At 44.7% G+C, this 13,278-nt stretch overlaps 1 protein-coding gene across 1 annotated transcript in view; it reads right to left on the bottom strand.

Annotated features, from left to right (window-relative positions):
* GRIN2A (glutamate receptor, ionotropic, N-methyl D-aspartate 2A) overlaps positions 1-13,278 on the bottom strand; it is a 547,317-nt gene that overhangs the window by 66,554 nt on the left and 467,485 nt on the right. The window contains exon 11 of the mRNA XM_006895214.1: positions 5,557-5,717. Within this exon, the coding sequence (XP_006895276.1) occupies positions 5,557-5,717 (161 nt within the window). The remainder of the gene's footprint in view (positions 1-5,556; positions 5,718-13,278) is intronic.

Raw genomic sequence — 13,278 nt, 5'->3', positions numbered from 1 at the left:
TCCCGCCTGATCTGCTGTCTCACATACTTTGGTACATTGTCAGACGGCGTCAGCCCGCAGAGAAGGACATCACACTTGGAGAAGCGGGGGGTTCAGAGAAGGAAACGAAGACCCTCAGTGAGAAGAAATGACAGTGATTACAAGAAGGGGTTTAAGCACATGAAAGATTATGAGAAGGGCATGCGAGAGGGCAGAGAATCGGCCTCATGGACAGTCGCTATGACGTCTAACAACAAATACATCAGAGCACATCCACACAATGAAAGACAATACACCTGTAAAACAATAATAACATTGCAGTTCTTCATGCACTGACAGATAGATGAAAGATGCATAAAAAATCCAATCCAACCCATCACTGTCAAGTACATTCCAGCCCAAGACAACTTTCTATCAGAGGTGGTAAGTCTGTACAGGGGGAATCAGCCCATCTCTCTCCTACAGAGAGGCGAGCTAGTATATTTGAACCACTAATTTTTTTGGTTAGCAGCTCAACACATCACTTGCTATACCATCAGGGCTCCTAAAAGATGAACATCTAGTAAATGTGGCTTCTGTACGGGTCCCTCGGCAGATAAAGAATAGTGTGGAAGAGAAAATGCTTTGCTGTTTACCTTTTTATATACTTCCTGATCCTTTGTCTGTTCATGAAACTATATTATCTGTTTGAAGATTGGTATCTTCACAATGAATTGACATGTCAGGCAGTGAATAATGAAAGCAGAATAAGAATAAATGCCTTGAACTGTGGTCTTGGCAATGAGTATCAAACATTTGATAGATTGTTATTGTTGTTATGTGCCGTTGAGTCACTTGCAACTCATAGCTACCCTATGACAACAGTTCTGAACTCTGCATTATTCTGAGCCAACCTTATTGTCTCTGACACACCTACCCTCATTACCCCAGTCACTGAGTCAATTCATCTCATCGAGGGTCTTCCTCTCCTGCGCTGTCCCTCCACCCTCCCAAGCATGATGTTGCTCTCCTGGGATGTTGCTCTTTGCAACATGTCCAAAGCATGTCAGACGAAGCTTCAGAATCCTCGCCTCCAGGATGCTGCCTGGATTCACCCTCTCCAGGGCAGACCTGTTTGTCCTCCTAGCGGTCCATGATTGATTACAAGTCTGTCTTGGAGGAAGGGCTACCAGAATGCTCATTAGCAACAAAGATGGTAAAGCTTCATCTCACATAGTTTGGGTATGTTGTCAAGAGGAATCAGTCCTTGGAAAAATGATATCAGGCTGAGAAAGATAGAGGGTCAGAGAAAGAGAGAAGACTGTTAAGGAGATGGACTGGCACAGCGATGCCAACAATGGCTTGGGCATGAGGGAAACTGAAGACGGTCAAGGATAAGACAAGGTTTCCATCTGCAGTAGCCGACTCAATGACACCTAACATTTGAAAATTAGTATCAATAACTAATCAAGGAACCTGCGGGACAAACAGATGGTTCTGAGACACTTTAAACCAAACCAGTTGCCCCCAGGTCAACCCTTACCAGTGAATACCCGAGTTGGCCTCTCTATGTCAGAAAGATTGGCTGGCTCCTCTTGTAAAGATTTACAACTTGAATGTTGAACCTTTGTGTGAATAGCCAATCACCTAACCCTTTGCATCACCCAGTTATTGTTGTGTGTTCTACAGTTAGAACCAACCCATAGCTGGTCCTCCCGCAGGTTTTTAGAGGCAGTTAATTGTATAGGGGGGATTCGAACCGTGTGTCTTTGGTATTGCAGCACAGCTTCTTGCCACTAGGCCATCAATGGTCCCTGGCATCAGGCAGGACCAATATTAACCCACTGAAATGAAGTCTCCAGCAATGAGCACTCCTAACCCTTATCACAAAGGGTCTATGCAGTTATATCTTAAAACCAGAGACATATACCTCTTCAGTTCTAATTTCAGAGTTTATAGCACAAAACATGAGATGAGAGATTAAGGAGTACAGAGTACAAATGCCATCTGCCCCAGATTGCCAAGATGAATGTTATTGTTACTATGTGGCTTCCAGAAAACAATTTGTACAATTTATGGCCAAAGATTTTCATTTCTACACTTCCCTTTTGCTGTGTTATTAAACAAAGTGATTGAAAAGGGAAGAAAACAACCCATTTTATGCTCCGGGTGACAGATGGGTGAAAACGGGGCTGAGCAGCTGCAACTGGGTTCTGACACTCACTTCAGTTTCCAGCCGCTGCCATCCACGCCTGTGTCTGCGGTCTGCCTAAGACAGCGGCGCGTGCTGATTAAGTGCCACCATGAAAAGGACGGAAAGAAAGAAAAACAAAACAAAACAAAACAAAACAAAAGCTCCATCCATAGTTGAGCTGGAAAGCCATCAAAATCTGGTCTCAACTAAAGATGTACAAACACAGTCTACAAACCAACAAACAAACAGACTCGGTGCTGCTAAGTTGATTCTAACTCAGTCAGAGCAATCCTACAGGGGAAAGTGGAACTGCCCAGTAAGGTTTACAGAAGCGGAACTCCACATCATGCTTTCCTCGAGTGGATGGTGGGTTTGAAACTCTAAAGTACTGGTTAGCAGCCAAGCATCCCACCAGTCTGCCATCAGGGTTCCTTTTGTTCACAGAGTCACTATGAATTATATGTGACTTTATGAGACACCTAGCAACAACAACCCATTGTTATCAAGTGGATTCCAATCAATGGTGACCATCTACCAGGTTTTACAAACTGGACATGCTAACAGGAAGTGGCTGCCTCTTCTCTTTCCTAAGGAGTAGTTGCTGGGTTCTAAGTGCCCACCCCTTCGGTCAGCAGTCCAGCACTTAACCAACTATACCACTCAGTGTATCTCTGTGTATCTCTCTCTCTCTCTCTCTCCCTGTATCATCTCTCTATCATCTATCTATCTATCTATCTATCTATCTATCTATCTATCTATCTATCTATCTGCCTACCTATCTATCATCTATCTACCCCCTCCCCCTCTCTTTCTCTCTCTCTCATCTATCACCTATCTACCTCTATCTATCTATCTATCTATCTATCTATCTATCTATCTATCTATCCATCCATTCATGTAGCCACATTAAGAAAAAGAAAATACATGACATAATTTACTTATCCAATGTTAAAGTAATAAGCAAACCAGACTATGGTTGGAAGTAGCTGGAAGAAGGTGTGAGTGGAGACTAGGGGTTGAATCCCTGATTTCATTAGTTGATCTGAACATTCAGATTGTACAAAGTCATCTAGAGAATGTATTTAACATTGTTATAGTTTCTGTGCATATCTTAGGTGTCAGTAAACAGCTAAAACAAAACCATTCCAGGTCAGAGGAACAATTTGCAAATGAGCTTTGGATCAGTGTTGGATTTAAGTCTTAAATGCACACCCTTGGGTTCCTGTCAAGACACCAAAGAGGTTCCCAACTAGAGACTACAATGAGAGGGTGCTGACTGCTCGGAATCAGGCAGGTATTTGGTTTGGTGGTTAAGTGGGGTCCTCCCTCTCCCCAGGTAGATGTGTTGGTATAAGTGTATTGGTATAAAGCATGTTGGGCTGCTAACTCAAAGAGTGATGGTTTGAGCCCACCCGTGGTTCTGAAGGAGAAAGATAGGTATCTCCTCCCATTAAGATTTACAGCCTTGAATTAATGACGGAGGGTGGTCCTGAATGGAGCCGCAAGAAAGAGGCACTGTGCCCCATCCCACTCCTCAGACACTCAGTCACCTGAGACGTTCCACCTAAGTTAGGTTTACGGAAAAGCAAATTTTCTTCATTAAACAATTCCTTCATCTCAAACAAAAGCATTTTCATGGAATCCTTCCAAAAATGTATTTCACACATCCTTGACTTTTAAAAGGAACCCGCGGAATAGAATTTAATCTTTATAACAAATAACAACAGTGACAATTAGGCCTTGCCTATATGCCACATACTGTCCAAAATGCTTTACATCAAAATGCCTCTTTTCATCCTCATAGAACCCTATGAACTACATCTTATTATTACACTGGGTGGTTTAAAATCTGTAAGTGTGTATGTCAAGGTTGTATCTTTTCTCCAGACCTATTTGATGTGTACTCTGAGCAAATAATTCAAGAAGCTAGACTCTATGATGAAGAATGTGGCATCAGGATTGGAAGAAGACTTAGACTTACCAAGAGCCAGTACTATGACACAACCTTCCTTGCTACTTGCTTCAAAAAGTTCAATGATTACAGCCTTCAAACAAAAATCCTCACCACAGGACCAAAAAGCAACATCATGACAGATGGGGAAAAAAAGATTCAAACTGTCAATGATTTCATTTTACTTGGATCCACAATCAACATCCATGGTGTCAGGAAATCAAAAGATGTATTGCATTGGGGGAAAACTGCTGCCAGGAACCTCTTCAAAGTCCTGAAGAGCAATGATTTCAGTTTAAAGACTACGGTGCACACGATCCAAGTCATGGTCTTTTCAATTATTTGCTTTGCATCTGAAAGTTGGGCAATGATAAAGGATGACAGAAGAATTCATGCCTTGGAGTCATAGTATTGGAGAAGAGGGCTGAATGTCCCACAGATGCCCAAAAGATCAAGCACGTCTGTCTTGGCGGATTGTGCAACCAGGGTGCTCCTTATAGGCAAAGATAGTGAGACTCCACCTCATTTACTTTGGGTATGTATGTGGTCATGAGTGGCCAGTTCTTAGAAAAAGACGTCTCGTTGGGAAAGGTAGAGGGTCAGGGAAAGAGAGGAGGAAGACCCTCAAGAACATGACTGACACAGTGACTTTAATAATGGGCTCGAGTATATCAGAGATGGTAAGGACGGCACAGGATAGAACAAGATGGGAATCTGTTGTTCACAGGGTCATTATGAGTCAGAGTTGACTCAATGGCACTGAACAACACAGTCTGAGACTCAGCTTGCTTAACTAACTGATCCAAGTCATACAGCACATAATGCAACGGGGCCTCATTCTCTATGCAGAGTCTGCACTTTTTACCACACACGGCACTGCCTCAATAGCTCTGGTGATTATTTCATGTTGTGCTCAGTGATGCCGACAGACAAGAATGTTAATCGTCCATTTATAGAGGCCCTCTCATTGCCTTTCTTTCCACATTTTTCCATTCCCTTTCATCAATATTGTATTATGAGTCGGCCAATAAAGCTTGTTATCAGTATGCCAGGCTTAGCTAAATGGCTCCCCCAGTTGAAACCTACAATTTGACAGACATCTCGACCACTTTGTTTCCACCACTTTAAAGAAAATGCTCAACCATTCTTAGAGTTTTCCATTAGGCTAAGATACCCCACAGAGTTGGAACAACTTCTTTATCCCTCTGAGAAACCCCTCTGGCTCTCTGCATTTCAAAGTGTCCTGGATTTGCTGCTTCTTAACGCAGCTCAGAAGGAAGGCTGAGATGCTCATCAGATTAACCCAAACAGCCATCAACAGGGGTCCATCTGCACCGCAGTCTCTCTCTCCCCAAACTCAACAGTGGGCACAGATAGCATCAAGGCATGCAGAGAGTCATTTTCTGCAGGGTTCTGGCAGGCCTGCAGAGAAAAAAATAATCCCCATCCTTACCCAGTTTTCAAGCTGACCAAGGCATCCTCCACTCCCTTCTGATTAAATTTGGTCATGTACTGGTGCATGTAGGGATAGTTATTCCGAATGTTTCTCTCCGTGCTTCCGTTAGGCACCGTGCCAAATCGAAAAGGTGGGGAATAGTCATGAGGTCTCTGAAACTAGAAGAGGGAACAGGGGAGAGGAGGGGGGGGTAAGGAAAGGGAGGAGGAGAAAAATGAGGAGAATTAGAAACAATCAGCCATCATTTTCTCTTGAATCACGAGTTAAGTCTGTGCAGTCAATTAGCTCAGGATTGAGGCGGCGGGGGGACCCACATTAATTTTTTGGTGTTTCCTTGCTCCTTAATCACATATTCTCCAGATCTGTGTCCCCAACAGGTCAGGAACAGCATCTGTCTAGCTCCATGTAATTCTGCAACACGGACATAGCTGGATGCTCAATGCTGTTGATGCTGTTGGGTGCTATTGAGATGATTCTAGTTCAGAGCAACTCAAACGACTGAGCAGACCTGCTCCATAGGCTTTAAAAGCTGTGCTCTTTATGGGAGCAGATCTCCATGCTTGGTAACGTGTGATATGTTGGTCAATGTTAACAGAAGGTTTAGCGGTTCGAATCCCACAACTGTTCAGCAGGACAGAGACACAGCAGTCTCCCTGTCCCCTCCCCATGAAGATTTACAGCTTTGGAAATCCAAAGGCAAGTTGTCATGAGTTATAACAGAATTAACAACAGCATTTCTGTTGCTTCTACTCCACCCCCACTCCTCCACTCCCCACCCCCGCCACAGTCACTGGGTGGTTTTGAACCACCAATGTTCAGTAAGCAGCTAAGTGTTTTTTGCTGATGATGTTACTATGTGTCATTGAGGCAGACCCTCCGGCAGGTTTTCAGAGGCTGTAAATGGCACAGGAGGAGTCCTCATCTTTTCCATGGAGCAGCTAGTGGATTCGACCCGCCTGCCTTTTGCAGCTAACGCAGAGTCTGTGCTCAGTAAATGCTGACTGATGAGGAACACAGGTCCTGCTTTAGTTTAGTTTACTCATCTACCTGGGGTGGAATTTTCTGTAGTCCTATCATCCATCTCTCCTCTGAGCTCCATTCATAAGAACCCTCACCTCATGAAGAAAATAACTGCTGTCATTCATTCCCCCTTCATTCATTCATTCACTCACTCACTTATTCATTGGTACAGTTGCCATATCTTTCTTTACCGTGATTTGAGTGAGTGAGCATTTATAAATTCTTTTTCATTGAACATTCATATGCATTTTGTTCTGTAACATGAATTTCAATACCCACAACGTAATCTTACCTTCGCTCTTCCTCCCTATAATTCTGATTTCCATCAATCTTTCTATTATCACCCTGTGTCTTTCTTTTCTTTGCTGATATTCTGATCATCCCCTTACTATGTATTACCTTTACCTTCACTCAATACATATATTTTATTCACTCATTTTTACTACTCCCTCTCTTTCCTTTCCCATCCTAGTAACCATCTAAGAATGATTCCATGTATAAATCTTTTCTTAGCTTTTTTTAACAGCGGTCTTAGACAGTATTTGTCCTTTAGTGACGGATGTATGTCCCTCAGCATAATGTCTTTTAGATCCATCCCTGTTAGGAATGTTTTGTGAATTCTTTATTGTTGCTTAGTGTCGCATGGTACCCCATTATACGAATGGACCATTATAGAGAGCAGATTGGCACTTCCTTAGAAAGCTGGAAATACGAACAGATAGTTCAATGCATATGAACAGATATAGCACATCCATGCTAACTTCAGCAAAACTCACTATGGCGAAGACATGGAAACAATCAAAGTACCTATCAACAGAGAAATGGATAAAGAAACTACGGTGCATTCAATCAATGGAATGCTTAAAAATATTATATATAAAAATAAAATATATTGTTGTTAGTTGCTGTGAGTCAGCCCTGTCTTAACATGATCTTGTGTACTGTTGTTAAATGATGAAAGTTATACAAGTGTTCAGGTCTTTCGTTCATAGGGTCGCTATGAGTCATCTATGACTTGAGATGACACTTAACTACAACTGTTGCGACAATGTACTGTTGAGTAGGAACCACACATAGCTGACCCTCCAGTGGGTGTTCAGAGGCTGTAAATTGCAAGGGAGGCAACTGCCCATCTTTCTCCCTCAGAGTGGATTCACACCATGTGCCTTCAGGCTGACAGTGTCACTCTTTAGAACAGGGGGAAACATTTCCAGGTCTTCAGCTCTGAGGACCTGGCCTGTAAGGGGGTTTCCCTGCTAACTCAAAGGCAGTGAAGGTTCCCATTATTTGGTGCTTTCAGTTTGAACTGCCAGAGGGGCCACCTTTAGGTTCTAACAGCACAGCGTCCTGTGGTCTGGCCACTAGCGCTCCCTCCTGGCAATCCATAATATACTCAGTTTTCTTCCCCCACGTCACTGTTTGGATGCACCAACCTGTCTGTGTTCTCTTTTGCAGTGTCTAGCTTTCACATGCATATGAAGTGGTTAAAAGACCTTGGCTTGGGTCAGGCATACCTTAGTCTCAAAGAACATGTTTGCTTTTTAAAACTTTAAGAAGGTTTTTGTTTTGTTTTGGGTTGTTGGTGTTTTTTTTTTTTTTCTCCCTCTGCCCAATGAAATACATTGTTGGATTTCTTTTAGTTGCTTCCGAGGTACTGACTATTTATCTAAGTAGACCAAAAACATTGACAGCCACATTCTTTTTTATTTTTCCCCCTTCCTTTTTTTTTTAAGTTGAGTGCACCTCTAAGACCAAATGAGTTTTAAAAGGCTGCAGGTCTGGCCACGTTTCTTCAGTTTCCCATCGGTTCCCAGCAATAGGCCTCCCAGCCAAACAGACTCAGACGATATTGTAAGTCAAATTGTGAGGACTTCATTTTCTCCACGTTCAGGCATAAGGCTGTGCTCTTTGACCACCCCAGGCGTAATGTGTGTCATCCAGCAGGCTCCATGAACGCTTGTTGACTTGAAGCACCCTACGAACTTCCCAAGGGTGTTCATGTCTTGCTTGTGTCTTGATCCTCCACACGTCATGTCGTGCCCGCTCCGCTAGTCCTCCTCGACTAGCCAGTTGATACAGCTTCAGTGTTTGGGTCACCTCAGCTAGGTCGGGAGCTGAGAAAACTGGGCCCAAGTCCCAGGCATTTAACTTATCAGAGGGGTTTTGGGGCAATGGTTAAGGGTGTGTGTTTAGCACAGAGCTGCGGGTTGAAAACTAACATTTCTCCAGTCATAAGAGGAGTGCCTAAATAGTTGTTGTTGTTGTTGTGAGGTGCCATCAAGAAAGCTCAGGTATGTAATGACTCTTACGTACAACAGAATGCAACTCTGCTCTCTCGGGCAGCCTCCGACCCTCACAGTCTCCACTGCCCTTGTCGTGGTCCCTGGATCAGTCTGCTCCATCGAGGGTCTTCCACTTCTTCCCTGACCCTCTGCTTTTCTCGACATGATATCCTTCTCCAGGAATGAGCTACCCCTCCTGCTCAAACTATACACTATACAACCAACCAGTTATTACTTTTATTATCATGATGGGCCAGAATAACGAAGCGAGGCTTCACTATTTCCATGAAATAAGAAATTATAGCAATCAGAAAGCGGCAATATTAATGATTGCCACTTTCAGAGGACTTCGTTGGCCTCAGTTCTCAGTGCCTAACGATTCAGTGCCAGCTCATTCAGTTCTGCACAACAGCCTTCCCAGGCAATTCATCTTAGAGCACCCATTTTGCAGATGAGGAAATTGTGGCTTACAGAGATTTTGTTCACCTTCTGTAGTGGTTGTCGTTACTGGCCATTGACTTGCCCCACATGATGACTTCATGCACACCGGGGAGAAAATAAAATAGTGTCCGGTCCTGTGCCATTCTTTGAGATCACTTGTACAGTCCGCTGTGATGCAAAAGATTGTCAGTGGTTGATTTTTGGGGAGTCAGTCTCTAGGTCTTTCCTCCTAGTCTGTCTTATTCTGGAAAGCAGCCAAGGATTGTAACAACAGTACACCTCCACTAAATGACTGGGGTGGTTGTGCACAAGGCACATTACAACAACTGCAATTGTTGTTGTTGTTATGTGCTGTCAAGTCGCCTGAGACCCATAGTGACCATATGTACAATAGCTCTGAACCCTGCTCTATCCTGTGCCAATCTTATTGTTTCTGACACACTTATCCCCATTACCCCAGCCACTGAGTCAATCCATCTCATAGAGGGTCTTCCTCTCTTCTGCTGTCCCACTACCCTCCCAAGCATGACGTCCCTTTCCAAGGACTGATCCCACCTTGCAACATGTCCAAAGTAGATCACACAAAGCTTCAGAATCTTTGCCTCCAAGGAAAAGCCTGGCTTCACCTTTTCCAATATGAACTTATTTGTTCTCCTAGCAGTTGATGGTATGTTCAATACTCTTCTCCAGCACCACAGCTCAAAGGCATCAATTCTCCTTCTATCATCCCTAGTCATTGTCCAGGTTTCTGATGTATAACAAGTAATTGCAAAGACTGTGGCCTGTATCAGGTGCACCTTACTCTCCAGACTGACATTGTTGCTCTTCAGCACTTTGGAGAGGTCTCTAACAGCAGACTTTTCCAATGCAATTCGTCTTTTAATTTCTGAGCTGCTGGTGCCAACAATTTTGATACTGTCAAGCAAACGGAAGCTGTTAACAATCTCAGTTTCTTCACCATCTATCATGAGGCTGCCAATTGGCTCAGAGGTGAAGGATGCAGTCCCTGATCCTCTGCAGCAAGCGCTTCAAGTCCTCCCCAGTTTCAGCAAGCAGGGCTGTGTCATTTGCCTAATGTAGACTGCAATTAGTGACCTGAAACTTGCAAGGATGGCGAAGTTCCATCTCACATACTTTGGGCATGTTGCTAGGAGAGGCTATCTTTGGAGAAGATATGTTTGCAAAGGTGGAGGGTCAGTGAAAGAGAGGAAGACCCCCAATGAGATGGACTGACATACTGACAGCAACAATGGGTCTAGCTGGGTCAGAGATGACGAGGATGGCACAGGATAGCACAGGATTCAGATCAGTTGTTTACAGGGTTGTTATAAATCATGTTCAACTTGACAGAACCTAACAACAACAACATACCCGTGCAGAATCCCTGGTGCAAATGGTTAACATGTTCAACTCTGAGCCAGAACATTAGAGGTTCAAATGCATGCAGACGCTTCTTGGGGGGAGAAACCCCCACATGCTTGGTGATCTATATCTGAAAAATTATCCATGAAGCATCTTAGGGAACACAGTCCTATTCAAACACAGATGGGGTCATCATGAGCCCGAGTGAACTTGACAGCTACTGGCATGCCTGGCCAGATGCTAAGTCCTAGTATGATCCTCAGAGATCACTGTGCGTGGCCCCTTCCTCTTTTAGACATGAGCCCTGGAGATGCGATTAGGGGAGGGACACTCGGCACATCAGGGCCCAGGCAGGGACCATGGGTTTCCTCGGATTCTAGGCCAGCAAGTGCTGCTTGACACAAATGACTGCAGAGAAAAAGGTGAAGTTTACCAAAGACTCAGACCAACCGGAGTCTCAACTTGTCTCCAGACTCACACTTTTGTGTCACTGCTAATGGACAATTCCAGATGAAAAGTGTTATCTCCTAAACCAGGCCTGTTCAAAGGCAGCCACAGCTGGCTCTGAGGAACTGAAGTGGTCAGCCGCTGATCCGATGCATTGCCCGAGGGAGACACCGTGTACTGGAAATGGTGCAGTGGGTGAAGGCACAGGGCAGGTACATGTCTCTTGAGTGTCTGTGTGTGTGCATATGTGCACATGCATGTATGTGCTAATGTAGCCAGTGCACATGTGTACACGTGCACACATGCATCAGGGTATCTTCCTGAATGTGTGCTTGTGTGTGCACGTGCATTTACATACATGCATTTACCTATATGCTTGTGTGTATACTGGGGCCTGTATCCATGTGCACACGTTTGTCTGTGCATGTGTGTGTATATGTATGCATGCGTGTGTGTGGACAATATGCTGCTCTTTATGCTTATTTGGTGAGGATGAATCAAGCTTGTGTTTGGTGAGGCCGAGCCGAGCTTGGATGTGGTGAGGCCGAGCCGAGCTTGTGTTTGGTGAGGCCGAGCTGAGCTTGTGTTTGGTGAGGCCGAGCCGAACTTGGATGTGGTGAGGCCGAGCCGAGCTTGGATGTGGTGAGGCCGAGCCGAGCTTGTGTTTGGTGAGGCCGAGCCGAGCTTGTGTTTGGTGAGGCCGAGCCAAGCTTGGATGTGGTGAGGCCGAGCCGAGCTTGTGTTTGGTGAGGATGAGCTGAGCTTGTATCCTCCACACCAGCAGAAGAGTGGCGCCGGCCCAGGCTCATTTGTGTGCGGCTGCCTGCTCCAGAGGACAGAGGTAACGGTGCTGCTCATAAATCTACTCGTGGCAGTCGCTCCCATCTCCAGAGACAGTCAGAGCGAGCCCATCTGACTAACTGTCTTCTCACTTCACTCCGCAGTTGTTACACAGCTCTCTCAAGCTTCCCTTTTCAATTCCCAGCTCTGGCGGGCACAGAGGCAGATACAGTGTTAGCATCTGTGAGGATCTCTGCACTTTTGGTCTTGCTGTACTGTCAGGTGACCTCAAGCACTTTTCACATGAGAATAAAGTCTGGCCAGCTTTGTAAAGCGGGGCCCACAAAGCATTTAACCTTGCTATCCTGTGCATGCACGCGCGCGCGCGCGCGCACACACACACACACACACACACACACACACACACTCTCAAAACTATCTTGGAAGGCGTACAGCCAGGATACTCCTTAGAAGTGAGGAAGGCGACACTTCATCTCTTGCAGAAGGAAAATGTCATCAGGAGGGACCCGTCCCTGGAGACGGACATCTTGCTTGGTAAAGCACAGAGTCAACAGAAGAGAGAAAGATCTACAATCAAACGGACTGACAGTGGCTGCAACAATGTGCTGAGCCATAGCGAAGACTTTGGAGATGGTACAGTACGTTGCTCTTTTGCACACAGTGTCACTTTGAGTCAGAATCAGCTTGACGACTTCTAATAGCAACAACCATCCAATGGCGGAGTGGATTCCAGCTCACACTAACCCTGCGAACATCAGAGCAGAACCGTGTGTTATACTGTTTTAGATGGTTGAGCTGGGGGAGAAGATCACAAGGCTTCTCTCCTGAGACACCTCTGGGTGAAGCTGAACCGCCAACCTCTCAGTTAGCAGCCAAGCACATAAACATTTTCCACTACCTAGCAAACTCATACATAATACCTTCTGATGTTTTCTACTATGCTTCAGTATTTTAATGGCCACATCACTTAATTTTATAGCCCACTAAAGAGTCAAGAGACTTCTCCAAAATACTGAAGAGCAATGACATCAATTTGAAGATGAAAGTGCATCTGATCCAGGCCATGGTCTTTTCAACTATTTGCTATGCATCTGAGAGCTGGACAGTGAATAAGGATGGCAGAAGAATTGAGGCCTTTGGGTTATGGTACTGAGAAGAATATTGACTATCCCGTGGACTGCCAACGGGACAAGTAGGTATGTCTTAGAAAAGGGGACACTGACTCCTTGGAGGCAAGTATGGTAAATCTTCTCTCATATTTTAGGCATGTTGATAGGAGAAGCTAATCCTGGGAAAAGGATATCATGAATGGAAGAGTGGAAGGTCAGAAAAAGAGGAAGACCTCTGTTGTTCACAGGGTCACTCT

This window comes from Elephantulus edwardii, unplaced genomic scaffold (genome assembly GCF_000299155.1).
Source record: "Elephantulus edwardii isolate Elephantulus edwardi_28Jun2011 unplaced genomic scaffold, EleEdw1.0 scaffold00162, whole genome shotgun sequence".
NCBI lineage: Eukaryota > Metazoa > Chordata > Mammalia > Macroscelidea > Macroscelididae > Elephantulus > Elephantulus edwardii.
This window is presented reverse-complemented; position numbering and strand designations above follow the sequence as displayed.